The sequence below is a fragment of the Carcharodon carcharias genome, chromosome 3 (genome assembly GCF_017639515.1).
Source record: "Carcharodon carcharias isolate sCarCar2 chromosome 3, sCarCar2.pri, whole genome shotgun sequence".
Classification (NCBI taxonomy): Eukaryota; Metazoa; Chordata; class Chondrichthyes; order Lamniformes; family Lamnidae; genus Carcharodon; species Carcharodon carcharias.
Window position 1 is genome coordinate 15,649,257 of NC_054469.1, and position 21,689 is coordinate 15,670,945.

Here is a 21,689-nt window from a genome sequence, read left to right on the forward strand (position 1 = left end):
TAATAACTTTCAAACGGAAAATGCTTGAAAGGAAGAAAGTTACAAGGCTAAGAGGAAAAGCAAGGGGAGTGGGGCTAATTGGTAGCTCTTTCAGAAAGACAGGTATGAGGGGCCAAATGGCCTCCTTTTGTGTAGTAACCTATACGTGGTTACCACATGGTCTGCTCACCGCCACCTTCTCAAGGGCAATTAGGGATGGCAAGAAAAATGCTGGCCCAGCCAGCGATGCCCACGTCCCATGAAAGTATAAAAAAATCCTCTTCAATCATAACATCAGTCAGATCTTTTGCATAGTTTTCAAAGCAGAAGGTAAATTTTGTGTTTTTTGCATTCTAGTTTGAGATTGGACCGTTTGGCTGCATTCTACTGACATTGTCTGCCATTTTATCCAGATCCATTGACTTGTAAGTATTCTGGTGTTTTTTTTATTTGTGTGTTTGGTATATTGAAGCTCCTTTTCATTCTGAAAACTCAAGAATTGGTTATTTTGCTGATCTTGAATGGGATTTAGGCGACAGGTGAATGACTGAAAGGAAAATATCAGTAACTGAGGAACCAGTTGGAAAACATGCTCAAACTTTAAAAGCCACAACTCACAGACTGATCCCAGTGGTTGTAACTGAGTACTGCAGCCAGTGACCTGAGCTGAGGAAGATGTGCCCTGCTCATTATTAGTAGCGAAGCCATAATGTGTTCACCATTCACATACTTATAATTTCACCATGAATAGCAAACAGAGGATGTCATCTCTTCACCTTCTCCCATGTCTTTTTACATTGTGGTAGTGGGGATAATAAATGATTTCACCTTTTGGAAATGTTTCCTCACTCTTTCAAACATAAAATTAAAGATAAAAACAGAATTACCTGGAAAAACTCAGCAGGTCTGTCAGCATCGGCGGAGAAGAAAAGAGTTGACATTTCGAGTCCTCATGACCCTTCGACAGAACTTCGACAGTTCTGTCGAAGGGTCATGAGGACTCGAAACGTCAACTCTTTTCTTCTCCGCCGATGCTGCCAGACCTGCTGAGTTTTTCCAGGTAATTCTGTTTTTGTTTTGGATTTCCAGCATCCGCAGTTTTTTTGTTTTTATAAAATTAAAGATGATGGGCACCTAGCTAGCTTTGCTTTGCTACAGGAATTGCTAGGAACTTTTAATCCTCAAGGTTCAATCTTCACATCAGGGACTTATTTTGTGGTTAACTTTTGTTGAACATCTTTCTGGCAAAGGAAGAAACTGGAACCAGTCTGTCTTCAACATAGGTTTGTTCACAAAACTCTGTATAACATAAGTGCAGCCAACTTTCCCCTTTCACACAGCCTCCCCCAGCACAGGCGGAAATTGGTTCTGAAGTGTGTGCCTGAACCTTTCCCCAATTGGTATCAGCTGCTCTTAACCACAGAGAGAGCATACATTCAGTTGTCATAGAATTTGCAACATTAAAGTATATCCCATTACACTTCTTGAAAATGTTCATAAGTCAAATCAATCGTTTTGGTTGGTGACGATATAAACTGAATGGTATAATTTTAAAGGGGGTGAAGGAAGAGAGGGACCTGATGTTTTGCAGATACAAATCTTTGAAAGGCTGGACATGTTGATAAAATCATTTACAAAAGCATAATGGTTTAATGAATAGAGTTTAGAAGCAAGGAAGTTATGCTAACCATTGAAAATCACTGATCATTCGACCTTAGCTGGGGTATTGTGTCCAATTCTGGACACCTCACTTCAGAAAGGATGTCAAGGCCTTGAAAAGGGTGTAGAAATTTATGAGAATGCTACCAGCATGAAAGGTTGCAATTATCTCGGGAGATTAGAAATTCCGGGATTGTTCTCCTTAAAGCAGTAGGGGGCGATTTGGCAGGTGAGAGGTGGGGAAAAGCGGGAATAATTTTGGGCACCTCACTTCAGGAAAGATGCAAGAGTCTTGAAAAAGGTACAGAGGAGGTTTACCAGGGATGTTACCAGGGATGAGAGACTTCAGTTATAGGGAGAGGTTGGAAAAGTACTCTTGGGTCAGAGAAAGTTAAGAGGTGGCCCAATAGAGGTTTTCTTCATGAAGGATTTTGAAAGAGATAGTCTGTTTCTGTTGCCTCTGGTGAGTGCGTCAATAACAAGAGGCCGTATATTTAAAACCTGATGAAAGATCTAGAGGTCAGATGAGGAGAAAGCTTTCCACTCGAGTTTTTGGCAAATGGAATGCTCTCGCTAAAAAGGCAGTGAAAACTTTTTCTTAATTCATTCATGGGATGAGAGCGTCACTGGCTAGGCCAGCTTTTGTTGCCCATACCTTATTGCCATTGTTCAGAAGGCACTTAAGAGTCAACCACATTGCTGTGGGTCTGGAACCACATGTAGTCCAGACCAGGTAAGGATGGTATTAATGAACCAGGTGGGTTTTTACGACAATTGACAATGGCTTCATGGTCATCATTAGACTTTTAATTCCAGATTTTTAAAAATTAAATTCAAATTCCACCATCTGCCATGGTGGGATTCAAACCTGGGCCCCCAGGGTATTACCCTGGGTCTCTGGATTACCAGTCCAGTGACAGTACCACTACGCCACCGCCTCCCCTGATGCCATAAAAAAGGGGTTGGACAGGTACTTAAGGATGAGGAGCTTGCAGAGATATGGCCCAAAAGTGGGACTGTGTGACTAAACATGACTTCTCTTTCAAAGAGCCAGCATTAGTACAACTGGCCAAGTGGCCTTTTGCTGTACTGTAAGTTTCTATGATTCTTATCTTCAGAAAGGTACAAAGGGAGAAATTGTTTCCATTGACAGGATTGTCAGTAACTGCAGGGCTTAGATTCGGCATCCTCCTGTGCTGTGAATCTGTGCTTCCAAGTACTTCGTATTTTAGTGTATTACTTATTAAAAATTTTAACACCTAGACTTTGGCCAGTTCCATAAGAGAGCCAATGTTGTAATTCTTAAGTTCAGCAACTGCGACACCCATATAATTATAGAATTTATACAGCACAGAAGGAGGTCATTCAGCTCATCACACCATCTCTGGTTCTCTGAAAGATATATCCCCTCAGTCACATTTGCCTGTCCTTTTCTCTTACTCTTCTCATTTTTAATTTTTAAGCATTTCTCAATTTCTAACTTCTGTTTTAAAGGTTATGGATGCTGCATCCACCAGTGTTCTTGCTAAGCCATGTAGGGACCAGGACATGCACAAGTTCTTCCCCGTTGTAACTCCAACAAAAAGGTACCAGGAACAGTTGTGTGTGCCCACGCTGTGGCTGCTGGTCCATGTGCAACTGCTCCTGAGGCCTTTCTGGTTGGCAGCAGCAGTTTGGATCCATGAAAGGGTGTATAGTCTCACACTGCATTGGCATCCCCAATGTAAGCATTTCCCATATGAATTCCAGTGTTAAAATTCAATACTTACATGTCTGTATGTTGCTAATAATACCATCAAGTGGCATTATAATGGAATTCCAGTTTCGGACTTCAGTGCAGTATTTGGAAAAACATGATTTTTTGACAACAATTTATTGCAAATACCAATCTGTGATGGGATCGCAATCTTGATGAGATTTTATGTGAGTGCTACCTCCTTGGGCTGGGTCCAGTCTGTTAAGGCTTTGTGCAGGGTGTTTCTACATAGCCTGGGTAGTTCAACTGGTAGATAATAGGACTCTCAATCCCAAGGTCATCATTTCAAATCCCATTTGGGTAGTTAACTCTTTCTTAAATATTTTAGTTAAAATATTTTTAATTGATTTTTATGATGAAGTGTCTTTAAACTAAATGTTACAATCAATTCTCCATATTGGAAATTGAGAATCTCGTTTACTGAAATCTTCTGATCATATATTTTCATCATTTACTGAATTGCCAGAAGCATGTTTTACAGAGGGAATATTTGCTTAATAATAGATATACTAAATACAAGAACTTACAATTGGTTAAGGACTGCACAGACCTAAAAATGGGTAACTTTAACTTTATTTTTAGTCTGCATAAAGCCAACTTGTTTGTTTTAATGCTGCCAGCTGACACTTTGACAGACACCGAGACTACAACTGAGCATGTGTAGGAAGTGCTCCCCCTAGTGTTGCAGCATAAATAAATACAGCCTTTTACTATAAAGAACAGCCATGCAAAAATAAGGACTTGTGCACTTAAATAAATCGACCAAGCACTGCAAAAAAAAAAAATTTGAGGGTATGTTGTTCTACACCAAAAATTTCCCCTAACTCCTTTTTGTTCTTATCAATTTATGACCACTGGGTATCAGTGCACCAACCTGCAAATCGTTTTTTTTTTACTTCTTTTCACCTTATCAAATCCGCTCAGAATATTAAGTAAGAAATATTCGGAGTTTGTAACAAAGGACATGTAATAATAGCAGGGAACTTTAATCTTCATGTATCCTGGACAAATCAAACTGGCAACAGGACTGGGACCATTGACCATAAGCTCGGTCAAAGTAGCAGGTGATAAGGAGCAACTTAAAGGATTACAGAGCAGCAAATATAGTTTAATAAGAAAATTCCAGAGCTCAGCAGCTGGATTCAAGGATGCCAATTTTTAAGCTATGAAAATTGGGAATGCAGAAGAAGCCAAGATTAGAGGAGCACACAGATCTTGGAGGGATGCAGGACTGGAGGAGGTTACAGAGGCAGATAATTTTTAAGTGGGAGAACATAAAATTAGACTTACATTTGACGTACTGTTAGAACCATATCTTCAAGAATTCTATTCTTTTAAAATTTGGGGGGGACATTGTATTATTTGGACACTTGTTTTTTTTTTTGAACAAAAAGGTCATAAGCTCACCTGTGGACTGGGAACAAGCATGTCTTTTCCAAGAAATCATTTGATTAGCATGCTACTTCAGGGGAAGAGCTATTTGCTTATTTGAACACTTGTTACTTTAATGGCTGGGGAAGAAAAATGTTTTAAAGGCAAAGGCCCTGGTGATTTACTGGAAGAACATTAGTTTTGTTGAAGGGTCATAAGGACTCGAAATGTCAACTGTGCTCTTCTCCACCGATGCTGCCAGACCTGCTGAGTTTTTCCAGGGATTTCTATTTCTGTTTTTGTTTTTAATTCCTCCTCATCTCTGACTTAAATCTACCACCCCTGAGCCTAAAACCATGGCCTCTCATTCTATAATGCCCCAGAAGGGGAAACATCCGCTCCACGTCTACTTTGTCTATCCCCTTTAACATCTTATATACCTCAATTAGGTCTCTAACCCCTAGTGAATATAGGCCTAAACTGCTCAATCTCTCCTCATAAGACAAGCCCCGCATCTCTGGAATCAATCTAGTAAACCTCCTCTGAACCACCTCCAGTGCAACTACATCCTTAAGTAAGGGGACCAAAACTGTGCATAGTACTCCAGGTGCGGTCTCACCAATGCCTTGTACAATTGCAACAACACTTCCCTATTTTTATACTCTATTCCTTTAGCAATAAATGGCCAAATTCCATTTGCCTTCCTTATTAGCTGCTGTACCTGCATACTAGCTTTCAGCGATTCATGCATGATGATACCCAGATCCCTCTGCACTGAAGCATTCTGAAGTTTCTCTCCATTTAAATAATAAGTCGCCTTTTTATTCTTCCAACCAAAATGGATAACCTCACACTTAATCGATGTTAAACTACATCTGCCAAATTTTGGCCCATTCACCTATGTCCATATCCATTTGTAAATTTCTTATTTCTTCCTTGCACCTTACTTTCCAACCTATTTTGGTGTCATCTGCAAACTTAGCTAGAATACCTTCTACCCCTGAATCCAAGTCATTACTATAGATTGTAAATAGTATTAAAAGCCAACTTTTTAATCAGTGGCATTGGTGGGGAATATATACCTGTACCTTTCTACCGACATTGCACTTGGAGTGTGACCTGATGTCTGGGACAGTAACGATAGGCGTTGTCCACAAGTTACCTGTAGACAAAGTTGACTTACTCCTGGGAAATGATGTCTAAAGTCTAATCTTTCTTTAATTTAGCAATTAACTAAAAGTTGCTGTTAGGGTTGGAAGAAGGTGAGTTTTAGTCCAGCCTTAAAACAGGGCATATACAGGCTCTGCTTGTAGCTGCAACTAGTTAAATAGATAACTGGCTTAATCAGGTTTTCAGAGGCTAGGTTCAGAGAGTATAAAAATAGGCTGTCTTATAGTGCTGACTTTGTCTGTGCTGGAGTGCTGTTTTTGACTGCAGTAGAATGCTTCAGTTGAAGTTTGGTGACTGAGGGAGTTGAGGTAGGAGGGGCTTCTTTCTTTTTCTACTTTTCCTCAAAGAAGAGCGGTGGCCTTAATAAGTAGGACCTGTTGAGTAAATTAGAAGTGTAATTTTATAAACAAGTTGCAATACTTGGATTTAACCGAGAAGTGGCAGGCATAAGGGAAATTTAGGGCCCATGTAATAAAGTAATATAAATAATCCAAAGTTAGCGTAAGGGAAGTACAGTTAAGACATAGTAGGGCAGCTCAATTGAGTGGAATGCATGTCCTGCAATATGTACAAAGTCATGGATGCTACCGGTGTCCTTGCTGACTACATGCGCAGGAAGTGCTGTCAGCTGCAGAAACTTGAGCCCCAGGTTTCAGAGCTTGAGCGGTGGCTGGAGTCACTGGTGCATCCTCAAGGCTGAGAGCTAGTGGGTAGCATGTCCAGAGAGGGCCTGGAGATGCAGAGGGAATGGGTGACCACCAGGCAATTCAAGAGAAGTAGGCAGGTAGTGCAGGAGTCCCCTAGGGTCCCACTCACAAATCAGTTTTCCATTTTGGATGGTGGTGAGGGTGCTGGTTCCTCGGAGCAGTGCAATCAGAGCCAAGATCGGCACCACGAGCAGCTCAGCTGTACAGGAGGGAAGGAAGAAAGGAAGAGCTATTGTGATAGGCGATTCATTGGTTAGGGGAACAGACAGGTGTTTCAGTGGCTGTAGACGTGACTCCAGGATGGTAAGTTGCCTCCCTGGCGTCAGGGTCAAGGATGTCACAGAGTGGTTGCAGCACATTCTTCTGGGGGAGGGTGATCAGCCAGAGGTCATGGTCCACATTGGTACCAGCAACTTAGGTAGGAAGGGGGATGTAGTCCTGCAATCAGAATTTAGGGAGCTAGGTAGAAAATTAACAAATAGGACCTCTAATGTAGCAATCTTTGGCTTGCTCCCAATGCCACGTGCCAGTGAGTATAGAAATAGGAGGATAAGGCAGATGAATGTGTGGCTGGAAAAATGGTGCAGGAGGGAGGGCTTTAGATTCCTGGTAGACTGGGACTGGCTCTGGGGGAGATGGCACCTATATAAGCTGGACAGGTTGCACCTGAACAGAGCTGGGACTGGGTTTCTTGTGGGGAGTTTTGCTAGTACTTTTGGCAGGGCTTTAAGCTAACTTGGCAGAGGCTTGGGTACAAGAGAAAATATTAAAGAGGAATACCAGGGTGCACAAAATACTGGGAGGGACGGATAGCACTAGTGTAGAAAATAGTAAGTTAGTGGTAAAGTCGGGGTAAGGGAAAAAGTAATAAAATCTAAATCAGGGTTACTAGGCATGTATGTGAATGCACGGAGTGTAGTAAATAAGATTGGGGAGTTACAGGCAGATTGCCAGAGACCTGGCAGACTGGGTGTTAAATATTCCCAGGTACAAGATGTTCAAAAGAGAAAGGAAAGGAGGAGGGGTGGCAGTATTGGTTAAGGAGAGCATTGCTGGAAAAAGAGGATGTCCTAGAGGGATCAATGACAGAATCAATTCGGCTAGAGCTAAAGAATAAAAAGGGTATAATTACATTGCTTGGCGTAGTCTATAGACCATCAAATAGTGAGAAGAGCATAGAAGAACAAATCTGCAGGGAAATTACAGAGAGATGCAGGCATTATAAGGATAGTTAAAATGGGGGACTTTAATTATCCGAATGTAGACTGGGACAGTGGTAGTGTAAAGGGCGGAGAGGGGCAAAAGTTCTTAGATTGTGTTCAAGAGAATTTTCTCCAGCAGTAAGTGTCCAATCCAACAAGAAGAGATGTACTGTTGGATCTGGTTCTTGGAAATGAGATGGGCCAAGTAGACCAGGTGTCAGTGGGGGAACATTTAGGAGCCAGTGATCATTGTATTGTATGTTTTATGATGATGATAGAAAAGGGCGATAGGCAATCCAGAGTAAAAATAATTAACTGCACAAAAGCCGACTTTGATGGGGCAAGAACAGAGCTGGGCCAGATAGACTGGAATGAAAAATTGGCAGGAAAAGCTGTAGCTGAACAGTGGGCTACCTTAAAAAAAAAAAAATTGGTTTGGGTACAGTCAATGTATATTCCATCGAAAGGGAAAGGTAGGGCAAACAAATCCAGAGCTCCCTGGGTGAAAAAGGATTGAAATTAAGATAAAGAAGAAAAAGTGTGCTTATGACATGTGTCAGGTAGAAAATGCAATTGAGAACCAAGAGGAATACAGAAGGTTCAGAGGGGAGATGAAAAGCATAATAGAGAAGCAAAGAGCGATTATGAGAAAAGACTGGTAGCCAACATAAAGGGGAATCCTAAAGCCTTCGATAGGCATATAAATAGTAAAAGGGTGGTAAAAGGAGGAGTTGGAGTTGATTAGGGACTTAAAAGGGAATTTACACATGGATGAAGGGGCCGTGGCTGAGGTATTAAATGAATACTTTGCATCTGTCTTTACCAAGGAGGTAGATGCTGCCCAGGCCATGGTGACAGATGAGGAAACTGTCACTGGAAGGGTTCAATATTGATAAGGAGGAAGTGTTAAATAGACTGTCGGTACTTAAAGTCGACAAGGCATCGGCACTGGATGAGATGCATCCAAGGATATTGAAAGAGGTGAGAGTAGAAATTGCAGGGACACTGGCCATAATCTTTCAGTCTTCCCTAGACTCAGGTGGTGCCAGAGGAGTGGAGAATTGCCAACATTATGCCCTTGTTCAAAAAAGGTTGTAAGGATAAGCCCAGCAATTACAGACCAGTCAGTTTAACTTCAATGGTGGGCAAGATTTTAGAAACAATTATTTGGGATAGAATTAGTAGTCACATGGAAAAATATGGCTTCATAAGGAAGAGCCAGCATGGATTTTTAAAGGGGAAATCATTTTAACTAACTTGCTGGAATTTTTTGAAGAGATAACAGAAAAGTTAGATGAGGGTAATGCTGCTGATGTGGTGTACATGGACTTTCAAAAGGCATTTGACACAGTGCCACCCAACAGACTTGTGAGAAAAGTTATTGCTCGTGGAATAAAAGGGACAGTAGCAGTGTGGATACAAAATTGGCTGAAAAATAGGAAGCAGAGAGTAATGGTGAATGGATATTTTTCGGGCTGGAGGAAGGTTTATAGTGGAGTTCCTCAGGGGTTGGTATTGGGACCCTTGCTTTTCCTGTTATATATTAACGATCTAGATCTTGCTGTGCAGGGAACAATTTCAAAGTTCGTGAAGGATATGAAGCTTGGGATTGTTGTGAACTGTGAGGAGGATGGTGTGGAACTTCAAAAGGACATAGACAAGTTGGTGGAGTGGGCAGATAGGTGGCAGATGAAATTTAATAAGGAGCAGTGAGAGGTGATGCATTTTGGTAGGAAGAACATGGACAGACAATATAAAATAAGGGATGAAATTTTGAAGGGGGTGCAGGAGCAGAAAGATTTGGGTGTATGTGTGCATAAGTAATTGAAGGTGGCACGACAAGTGGAGAGAGTAGTTAATAAAGCATATAGTATCCTAGGCTTTATTAATAGGGGCATTGAGTACATGAGCAGGGAGTTTATGTTGAATTAATATAAGACACTAGTTGGACCTCAGCTGGAATATTGTGCACAGCTCTGGGCACCACATTATAGGAAGGATGTGAACACGTTGGAGACAGTGCAGAAGAGGTTTACAAAAATGGTTCCAGGGATGAGAAACTTCAGCTATGAGGATAGATCGGAGAGGTTGAAAATGTTCTCCTGGAGAGAAGGCTAAGAGGAGATTTGATAGAGATGTTCAAAATCATGAGGGGTTGGACAGAGTAGATAGGGTGAAGCTGTTCCCATAAAAGGATCAAGAATGAGAGAGTACAGATTTAAAGTGATTTGCAAAAGTAGCAAATGTGACGTGAGAAAGAGCCCTTTCACACAGCGAGTGGTTAGGGTCTGGTATGCACTGCTTGGAAGTGTGGAGGAGGCAGGTTCAATCAAGGCATTCAAGAGGGCATTAGATGATTATTTGAATAGAAGCAATGTGCGAGCGTACGCGGAAAAGGCAGGGCAATGGCACTAGGTCATAGTGCTCTTTTGGAGAGCTGGTGCAGACACGATGGACCGCATGGCCTCTTTCTGTGCCATTAAAGTTCTGTGATTCTGTGATGTAGCTGGAGTGAAAGTAGTAGCTTCTCCCATAATTACAGAAAGCCCAAGTGAGGTTAAAGAGATGGAGCAGTTACAGGATAAGGTTGCAGGAATTTTTCCTTTGTGTATGATGATCCAGGCAATGGCTAAGCAAAGCCCGTCATTGGAAGTCAAAGTGATACCATAGAAAGATATTTGGTCAGCTGAAACTTTCTTTAAAGACTTAGATAGTCTGAAAGTAATGCTTCTCTAGTTGAGGCTCAGCAAGTAGATCCGGAGTTAAGTAAGATAGCACAATCAGCCCAAACTGAAGCTGAGGAAATTCCAGAATGTTCCAGAATATTAAAAATGGGATACTAATGAGCAAGTGGCGACCTCCTCACAGACCTGCAGCTGAAAGATGAACGCTTGTTCATCAGGTAGTGGTACTGCCCAAATATTGTAAAGAGATATTACAGATAGCACATGAAATTCCTGTGAAAGGACATGTAGGGATATGGAAAACTCAGGTGCAAATAAATTGACATTTTTACATGCCAGGGCTTCACAAGGACATGGTGTAGTTTTGTAAAATGTGCCAGATGGTGGGAAAACTACGACCTGCAATCAAAGCGGCACCATTAATTCCTATACCTTTTACAGGGAACCGTTTAGGAGGGTGTTAGTAGACTGTGTGGGACTGTTGCTGAAAACAAAAGCAGGACACCAGTATATCCTTACTATTATGGATATGACAACTCGATTTCCAGAGGCCATCCCTTTAAGAACAATTGCAGCTAAGGTAGAGGTAGAGCCGTTAATCCAATTTTTTTCCTCTATATGGATTATGGGTACAAATCCACTCAGACCCATGTCCCAATTTTATGTCTAAAGATGTTCAAAAAATAAAGAGTAGTTTGGGTATAAAACAATTATAATCCATGGCATATCATCCACAGACACAGGGAGCTTCAGAAAGGTACCATCAAATTCTCAAAACGATGATTAAAGCATATTGTCATGGACATCCCCATGATTGGTACAAAGGACTGGACTCTTTTATTTTGCTACCCAAGATTCACCGAATGAATCTACCAGTTTTAGTCCTTTTGAATTATTTTATCTACAAGAGATGAGAGGTCATTCTAAATTAATCAGAGAAAAATTTTAGGACAGAGGGACGAATCCTCTATGTTGGATTATGTGTCCGTGTTCCAGGACCAGCTCACGGGAGCCTGCAAAGTGGCTCAAGAGCATCTTAGTGTTTCTCAAATAAAGATGAAAGATGAGCAAACAGCGACCCAAATGTTACAAACAGGGGAGGAAGTGTTAGTATTATTGCCTTTACGGGGGAACTTCTGAAAGCACGGTTCAGTGGTCTGTACAAGATTATTAAGGGGGTTGGTAAAGTAAATTATTTGATAGGCACCAGTTCACAGGAAAAAGAATCAGCTGTGTCATATTAATATGCTAAAACAATACAGTCATATGGGGGAGGATAAGAAGGAACAGGTTGTAAGAACATTGGAGGATGAAAGAGAGAGGGTGAGATAGAAGGAGACTTAGACAGTTCAGAAATTGAACCCCCCCAAAATCCTGTTAGGTAACACTGAAATATTAGAACAGTTAGACACCAGGGCAAGAATTTTCCCATTAGTGTGTGGGGGTGGGCCATCGCGATATTTTGTGGGGCAGGTGTGTGTTGATCTCCGATGCACGCTCGCCATTAATTAACGGGCCACTAAATGCCAGCGATTTTTCAGCGCCCTTGCAATCTTCGAGCAGGCGGGTAGGACACATTTGTATAAACCTCAGCCACAGGTGGGATAAGAGGGCTCAATGGGGTCGCGAGTGTGCTTTTCAAATATTGATTTTTCAAAGTTACTGATACTTGCCTGTGTGATCTGCAATACTTCAAAACGCATACCAGCAGTTTGGTCTGGACTCACAACCTTCAGGTCAGCACTCTGCAGTGAGGAATCTTTTTTGGGCCTGCAGGTTTCAGGAAGCCTTCCCTTAGCCTGGGAATAGGATCTGAACTCTCCACTGGAGGCACCTCCTCTGAGGAGGAAGGGAGGGCTGGAAGGGGGAGGAGGCCAGGAGTGCACAAGCAGCCTCCAGGGGAGCCACCTTTGGGAGGACAGGCGCAGGCACAGGGGGTACAGGGTCAAGAGATAGTCCAAGGCAGAAGGGGCCGCTGAAGATGCCACAATCCTGCTGCCAGGGTATACAGGCGGCGAAGCAGCTACCTCAATATGTCTGAGGTGCAGTGCTGAAGGAGGCTCCATCTCTCAAGGGAGACAGTCAACTATATCTGTCAGATGATTGGGCCTGAGATTTCCGCAAACTGTGTGGGTGGACACCCCATGCCAGTGGCTGTAAACGTCACAGCTACCCTCAACTTCTATGCCTCTGACTCCTTCCAGGGGTCGGTGGGTGATCTTTGCAGTGTCTCTCAATCAGCTCCCCACACTCGTGTCAAGCAGGTTACAGACGCTCTGTTTAGACGTGCATTGACCTTCATCCACTTCTGCTGGGACCAGGCAAGCCAGATACAGCGAGCCAGAGGCTTCGTGGCCATTGCTGGCTTTCCCTGTGTCCAGGGTGCGATAGACTGGACACATGTGGCTATCAAGGCGCCAGCAGGTGAACCCAGTGCCTTCATCAACAGGAAGGGCTTCCACTCCATGAACGTGCAGATAGTGTGTGATCACAGGATGCTGATTCTACAAGTCTGTGCAAGGTACCCAGGCAGCTACATCCTCAGACACTCCTAGGTGTCAGGGCTGTCCAGTGCTCCAGCCTGGCTTGTTAGATGGCTGCTGGGTGACAAGGGCTATCCCCTCAGAAGGTGGCTCATGATGCCTCTCTGCCATCCAAGAACAGAAGCTGAACAGCGCCACAATAGGAGCCACGCCTCCACAAGGGCTGTGGTGGAGCCGTTGGTCGTCTCAAGATGCACTTCCAATGCCTGGACTGCTCAGAGGGCACACTCCAGTACCCCCCAGATCGTGTGTCGCTGATAGTGGGTGCATGCTGCGCTCTCCACAGTCTTGCGCTGTGGACGATAAAGATGTAGACGCAGCTGCACACAATGAGTCCAGCAGTGAGTCCGAGGGTGAGCATGCACAGGGAAATGCTGAGGGGGTAGACGCATACTGGGCATACTGCAGGGAGGCAGGGAGACTTTAATCCAACGAATCTTCAGCTAGCACACCACATATGGACCTCCAGGACAAGCCTGGGCTGCAGGCTCCATACTCGATACCTGAGTGCAAAATCTGCCTGGTTAGGAACAGTAACTAAGGGCCTTGTTCAAAAGCTGAATGTCTCACAAAACACTCATAACATTTTTGGAAACCATCCGCCTGCAGAAGAGAGGCACCCTCAACCATGATGACATGTCTGAATTTAATATTACAACCAAAGAAGCTTAAGGAAACAAAATGACAAAGGTGTTAAAATTCACACCAACACATATGGAGCTCATCTCAGGCCAACACAAAAGTACCAGTGATAAACCCGTGATGTGCCTAAGTTGTCTTATGTTTACGTTTATGCTACTTTTTGGTGCTGACCCCTTGCTGGGAGAGGCATCTTGAGACAGCCTGCTCACTCTGTTGCCTTGTTGGCCTTGATGACCTTGGCAGTTGTCCTCTGGCCCGTGGAGCCAGTGCTGGTCCCCCCGGGAGGGAGCTGCCAGTTCCAAAGCTGGCATCTCCCTAGTCGTCGCAGCCTCACCAGATGCAACAGTCTCTGGCAGAGGGGCGGAGGAGCTGCCGCCCTTATCTGGAGTGCCCTGAGAGGACCCCGTAGAGAAGACAGGCAGCTGCTGAGCCGATGTGAGGTCGCTTTGGACCTCCCTGCTCACCATGAATAGATGGGCACCGAGCTGGGAAACTTTGGCAGCTGAGGTCAATGCCGATGTGAGGGCATACTGGTGCGAGCGCATCCCCAGGAAGCCCTGATTGGTCTCCTGGAGGAGCCTCTTCACGAGAGTCACCACTCTCTGTCCATGGAGGATGCATGGCAATCGGCCATGAGGCTCATTGCTTCGGTGATAGTCCACGTAGACTCCTCCACCATGGACACCACGCCAAGTATATCCTCATGTATCTCCACCAGATGCTCCCGCACACCCGGCTGCATTTGCTGCATCGCGGACGACTCCACAGGCACATCATTAGGCACCGACTGAGCATGTGCCTGGTCCCCTGCAGTCCTCCGACTGCTGGCGCCATGGGCACTCTCTGTTGCTGCCAGCTCCTCCAGCGACTGTGAAGTGCCTTCATGGCTGTGCCTTGGGACACTAGCCGACGTTCTAATTCCCACCGAGGTGCTAGTATCTGCGCCGGTACTTGCCTGGCAGAGATGGTGTGACGCTGGTTAGACTTCAGGGTCCTCAGGTGTGAGAGGGGGCCCCTGCTGCTCCTTCTCCCAGCCCTGCTCCGCTGCTGCTGAAAGGAAGAACAAGGACATTGGATCAGTTAACGTGGAGACACTGTCATTGTACATCCCTGTCCCCCAGATCATTATGCGCTCATCCTTCCGTAAGCAATGGTCAAGCCATGTTGCAAACTTCAATCACTGAATATTCAGCACTGCCGTGGCTGTTGGGAGAACAATGCTGACCTCACTGCTGGGCATACGTACCTGGCTGCGGCACCCCAGCCTCACTGACACTGATGGACCTGGGTGCATGGCACCTCTCCAAATCTAGGGCCTCCTGCTCGAAGCAGCTGAGAATCACCAACTGTGCTGGGCCACCACCAGTCCTCACCTGCTTGGCGGCATTATGTGCATTCTTCTCCTGAAAGGAGAGAAGAGCACTGATTAATGCTACTTGTGCCTGGACTCTCTTTGCGGACGGCCCATCCCAACCAGAGTGGGACTATCAGGGCTCCGGTGCCGCCCCCACCCTGCTGCTGCTGAACACTCAACACAAAGATGCTAGGCCTGTCCCCTCGCACGCCAACATTGCCCTCACCCTTCCTGAGCGCAACAGGTCGTTGAAGCGCTTGCGACACTGGATCCAGGTACGCCGCACCACGTCGCAGGAGCTCACCATCTCCTCCCAGGCAGGTTTCGTTATGTTGGGGGGGGCCTCCTCCTGCCGTCCTGGGGTACGAGGACCTCCCACCGTGCTGCTGCCTCCTCGAGGAGGGCAGCAATGCAATCATCCGAAGGTCAAGGGGCACAGTGCCCCCCCTGCCCTACCTTCCTGTCTGGCCCACTCACCGGCAGCGCCCTGGGAACCCCTTCCACTGGCCATGATTCGCGGCCTTTGAAAGGCTGCGGTAACTTTTTAAAACAGGCTGCTGGGTCGCCATTGGACCCAGCATTCATTGCAGTCCCACCGCAGCCTGCCCACTCCCGCTGTCCTCGGGAGCTGCGATTCATGCTGGGCGGACTTAATTGGCCCTCCCATGTAAAATGGCGGCGCGGACCCGATTGCGGGTGGCGATCGGCTTCACGCCCGCTCCCACTCCGCCCACCCAACAGGCAGAAAATTCTGCCCCAGATTTTCATACTTAGAGGCAGGATGAGTTGATCCAGTGAGGTGACTCACAGAATTTGAAGGAATCTGTAAGGATAAACCAGGGAGTACAGCTTTAGCTGTGCATGACATGGACGCAGGGTAATCTTCTCTTTTCAAACACTATCCTTATCATTTAACTTTAGAGAAACAAGCTCAAGTGAAAGCAGAAAATCGAAATATGTTAGAAAATCTCCTCATTGGTCCTAGTCAAAACAGTTGAAGTTCTCCAGTAGTGTTAGTGCCTAAACCTGATGGGTCAACCAGATTCTGCATTCTTTATTATTTTTTAATCTATTTTTATTCATTAACAGGACGTGGCCAGTATTTATTGCCCATCCCTAGTTACCCTTGAGAAGGTCATGGTGAGCTGCTTTCTTGAACCTCTGCAGTCCATCTGTAGTTACACCCATAGTGCTGTTAGGGAAGGAGTTGCAGGATTTTGACCCAGCGACAGTGAAGGAACGGCAATATATTTCCAAGTCAGGATGGTGGGTGTCTTGGAGGCGAACGTCTAGATGGTGATGTTCCCATCTATCTGCTGCCCTTGACCTTCTAGATGGTAGTAGTTGTGGGTTTGGAAGGCGCTGTCGAAGGAGCCTTCGTGAACTCCTGCGGTGCATCTTGTAGATGGTGCACACTGCTGCTACTGTGCGTCAGTGGTGGAGGGAGCGAATGTTTGTGGATGAGGTGCTAATCAAGCGGGCTGCTTTGTCCTGGATGGTGACAAGCTTCGTGAGTGTTGTAGGAGCTGCACTCATCCAGGCAAGTGAGGAGTATTCTATCACACTCCTGACTTGTGCCATGTAGATGGTGGACAGGCTTTGGAGAGTCAGGTGGTGAGTTACTTGTCGCAGGATTCCTAGCCTCTGACATGCTCTTGTAGCCACAGTATTTATGTGGTTAGTCCAGTTCAGTTTCTGGTCAATGGTAACCCCCCAGGATGTTGATAGTTGGGGATTCAGTGATGATAATGCCATTGAACATCAAGGGGCGATGGTTGGATTCTCTCTTGTTGGAGATGGTCATTGTGTGGCATGAATGTTACTTGCCACTTGTCAGCCCAAGCCTGGATATTGTCCAGGTCTTGCTGCATTTGGACATGGACATTATAGAAAGGTTAATGCAACAACAAAAGTGGACTCTTACCCAATCCCTCATACTGAAGATCGTATTGACAGAGTTGGTAGTGCCACGTTCCTTACTAAGATAGAATTAATGAAAGGATACTGGCAAGCACCTTTAACATGACGAGCTAAGGAGATACTGGTTTGCAACACGCTAATTGGGCCATGCCAATGCGGAATAATGCTATTCAAGAAAAAATGCTCCAGCCAATTTCCGAAGACTAATGGATCAAGTTGTAACTAGTGTTTCTAATTGTGTAATTTACTTGGATGATGTATTGACCTGCAGGAACACTTGGAAAGATCATCTTAAGCAATGGGAAACCCTATTTACACAATTAGGGTTGGCAGATCTAGTAATAGGCCTTGTCAGGAGTGAGTTCGCGAAAGTGCGAGTAACTTACCTAGGGTATATCGTAGTGCAGGGGCAAGTGTTGCAAGAACAACAAAAGTACAGGCTTTGATGGAATTCCCTGCCCCTGGGACTAAACAGGAAGTCATGAGGGATTTTAGGGATGCACAGCTTCTATTTTAAGTTTGTGCCAAACTTCACAATAGCTGTTCCAAAAGAAGGCAGAGGTGGTATGGCTAAGAGAGTGCTAGACAGCTTTTGAGAAGCTGAAGGCGATCCTAACTAATGAACCGGTATTAGCCACCCATAATTTTGCCAAGCCCTTCAAGGTGGCAATCGATGCCAGTGACTTGGGGGTGGGCGCAGTCTTATTGCAAGAAGATGAATCAACATCAAAAGAGATACGCCTGGATTGTTACTGGCTCTTAAACATTTGGAGGTACATATACATTATGGCTGTAAAGAAACACCTGACCATAATCCCTTGGCCTTTGTAGAAAAATTTAAGACTTAGAATGATGGACTGTTCTGATGGAGCTTACTAATACAGCCTTGTAACTTAAAGATTGTTAATGTCACTGAAAGTATAATATTATTGCCAATGCACTATCAAGAATGTAATTTTTGTAGAATTATCTGGAAATCAAGAATTCAGAGAAAACTGTACAGATGTGGTATAAGGAATGAATGAGTGAATGCATGTTTGAATTGTATTTTATATATCCTTTCCTGTACACTTTGTAATGAAACACATTTGGAAATTGTGCTTCATTTCTTAAGGGCAGAGGCATGCTAGAACCATATCTTCAAGAACTGTATTTTTCTTTTAAAATTTGGAAGAACTTTGCACTAATTGAATACTTGAGTTTTTTTTTAAAAAGATGATAACTTCACCTTTGGACTGGGAGCAAAAATGCCTTTTCCAAGGAATCACCTGACCAGCATACTACTTGAGGAGGGTTAGGGTTAGAGCTATTGCTTACTTGAACAGTAATTACTTTAATGGCTGGGTGAAAAAAAACTGTTTTAAAGGCAAAGGCTCTAGTAATTTACAAGAGGTCAACTGACGGAGCTAAACTTTAAGTTTTGAACTTGTCTTTTTGAACTCTGTTGGGACTGAACTGAGAAAATGAAAAGCTGCACAGCCCGCATTCTCATTGCCTTGCCTGAAATAAAGTGGTTATCAATATCCAGCCAGGAGTCCTCATCTCAGGAGAACCTGTCTGTTTTTGGAAACCAGAGAGGCTGAGATGTGAAGGATTGATCTGGCTCTATATTTTTCCACGCCGAAGCTCCATTGGTGAGAACCTCCAGGCATGTTCTGAGACTAGCGATCTGCCTTCACATGAGGCAGCACCAGATCAACAATGTTGAAAGCCTGTGAATTTTACTCTTTTTTTCCTTATGAAGTCTTTTCTTCAACCATCCACCTCTGCAGAGACCCTATCTGTTTGTCCTTTGGTTGTTTGAGTGTGTGTGCTGGGGTATTATAAAAGGGATAGATAGTAACTCTCAGATTACAAATTATATGTTAACCAGTTCTTGCAACTAGTTTTAAAAATAAGTTTTTTGTTTTATAACAAAACAATCATTCAGAGTTTATTGAAAGAAGCCTGGTTAAAGTCGCTCTTATTCTGGTTCTAACAGTAGCGAAAACATAGAAAATAGGAGCAGGAGTAGTTAATTCGAACCTTTGAGCCTGCTCCACCATTCAACATGATCATGGTTGATCCTTTATCTCAATGCCGTACTTGCTCCATGTACGCTGTCCCCATACCCCTTGATGCCTTTAGAGTCCAGAAATCTATATACTTCCTTCTTAAACATATTCAGTAACTTAGCCCCACAGCCTTCTGTCGTAGAGAATTCCATAGGTTCACCATCCGCTGAGTGAAGAAGTTTCTCCTCATCTCAGTCCTAAATGGTCTACCCCAAATCCTGAGACTGTTCCGCACCCCCCAGGCCAGAGGAAATATCATCCCTGCATCCAGTCTGACCATCCCTGTCAGAATTTTATGTGTTTCAATTAGATTTCTTCTCATTCTTCTAAACTCCAGTGAATACAGGCCTAGTCGGCCCAATCTCTCCTCATACAACAATTCCAGGAATCAGTCTGGTGAACCTTCGCTGCACTGCCTGTATGACAAGTATATCCTTTCATAGGTAAGGAGACCAAAACTACACACAATACTCTAGGGGCAGAATTTTTTCCTCGTTGGGTGGGCATGCACCCGACCCGAAAGGGAATAAAATATTATGCAATGATGTCAGGTGAGCGACCCGCACTCTCGCGATGTTTCGCTCAGCTTGTGCTCGTGAGAGGTAGCAGCGCGCCCACTGACAATTAAGAGGCCTATTAAGGCCCTTAATCAATTAATTAAATTTAATTTTTTGCTGCCCGCCCAACTGTTTGGGCAGCCTTTGCATTTTTAATGAAATCTCATCCACAGGTGGGATGAGGTTTCGTACAGTAAATAAAAAACAAAAACAAAAAAAAAATTTTTGAAAGTCATTTTTAACATTTCCCTGCTCATGTCACATGAGGGGGCATGTTTTCCTTATATTCGAAATCTTTCATTTTTAATATTAAAATCTTCAGCTCCCTGAGGCAGCTCTGTGCCTTCAGGGAGCTCTCACTGAGTGCACCCCCGCACATGTGCACACTTCAGCACTTGCGCTTCTCCCGCCCTCACTCAGGCAGCTTTGAGGCTACCAGTGCACTTAACGCTGGCTGGCCTTTAATCGCAGGCAGTGGACCGTTGCGTGGCCGCTCCCGGGCCTGCTCACCCGACAAGGTAAAAATTCTGCCCCAGGTGTGGTCTCACCAAGGCTCTGCACAGCTGCAGTAAGACATCCTTGCTCCTGTGCTCAGTCCTCTTGCAATGAAGGCCAACATATCATTTGGCTTTTTAACTGCTTGCTGCACCTGCATGCTTGCTCTCAGTGATTGGTGTATAAGAACACCCAGGTCCCTTTGCACATCACCATTTCCCAATCTATCATCATTTAAATAATACTCTGCCATTCTGTTTTTCCTACTGAAGTAGATAACTTCACACTTATCCATGTTATACTGCATTAACCATGTATTTGCCTACTCGCTCAACCTGTCTAAATCGCCTTGAAGTCTATTAACACCCTCCTCATCGCTCACATTGGCCATTTAGTGAGTGAATTAAATACACTAATTGTGCGGCCTGCGGAGTAATGGAGCTGTTTCAACTGCGCACTCCTCTCGTCCTGGTCGTAACAGCACTGGCTGGATGGAGAGAACATAAAGAAGTCATTTTTACTAATTTAGTTGCTTGATCAACTCTTAATCTTTGCATTCGAGATTGTGTTGCAACTGTTAAGATGCAGTTAACCTCCCTTGTACTGCAACTGCTTATTTGTAGCTTTATCTGATGACCTTCCTGACACTGACAGTTCTAAATTCTTTAGTGGAATCATCTTAAGATTAATGAGAGCAGTAAGAGTTGTACTAATCTGTCGTAGACAGGGCAATGAGGCGCCTCTGAATTCTTGTAAGTTATGTTATTTTTTACCCTGCTGACATTTTCAGATATTAAGGCACCACCTATACTGCATCAGTAAATCTTTCTGATCAACCCCAAACTGAAAGGCAACTCTTGAGTCTAACCTCCTGTGTCCTGCGCTGAAGTTATAATTAACCATTTTTTTGCTGCCACGATTAAATCTATTGAGGGTACTCCTATTCTGTCCTGGCCCTGACAGCACACTTCTTTCATTAAGACCACTTTTTTTTTGCTGTCTATGCCCAAATGTTTCCATACATTTCTGGGCTTGGCAACCTCCATTTATGGAGGTACCCACTCCTAAAATCTATAAATTTGGAGAAGGTTATCTTTCCAGCTCAGTTGGTTTGCGAATCATTCCTCTTTTTTGACCAAATTCATCGCTAAAGGGTTGGAGCCTGTACCAGAGTTGATTTTGTAATTGCTTTATACCATCCAGAAAAATGCCACTGGTGGCTTATTGAGAAGGTTTTCCGTGACCCATATCCTGGAGCTGATATTTTGTGAAACTCATTGCCCATATCCCTTCTAGGGTGGATCACAGTCATAGGGTCTGCAAGGAAGTGCTGCATGTTATTGTGATTTCAGCAGTTGCTGTGGGAGTCCTGAGACTTTGCAGCTTCTTTACAGCCACGCCAGGACCAATATTGGTAAGGTAGATTCACTGTGATTTTTGTTTCATTCCTCCTGGGACCTGGACGGCACTGCTAAATCCACTGGGGTTTAAGTAGCTAAGAGCGCCACCACATCATCTGAGCAAGCCTCTGGCTCATGGTTGAAGGAAAGGAGAAGAGCTTCGTCATGTCCAGCCACTTTTACCGTCATTGCACCA

General features: G+C 44.3%; 1 protein-coding gene across 4 annotated transcripts in view; it reads left to right on the forward strand.

The window, feature by feature from the left end:
- The window catches only part of mindy4 (MINDY lysine 48 deubiquitinase 4), a 194,384-nt gene that overhangs the window by 97,716 nt on the left and 74,979 nt on the right, over nucleotides 1-21,689 (forward strand). For all 4 annotated transcript variants that reach the window (XR_005942690.1, XM_041185172.1, XM_041185170.1 and 1 more), the window contains exon 13: nucleotides 337-404. Coding sequence is in view for 3 of the 4 variants with exons in the window: in XM_041185172.1 (XP_041041106.1) it covers nucleotides 337-404 (68 nt within the window). In the remaining variant the exon portion in view is untranslated. The remainder of the gene's footprint in view (nucleotides 1-336; nucleotides 405-21,689) is intronic.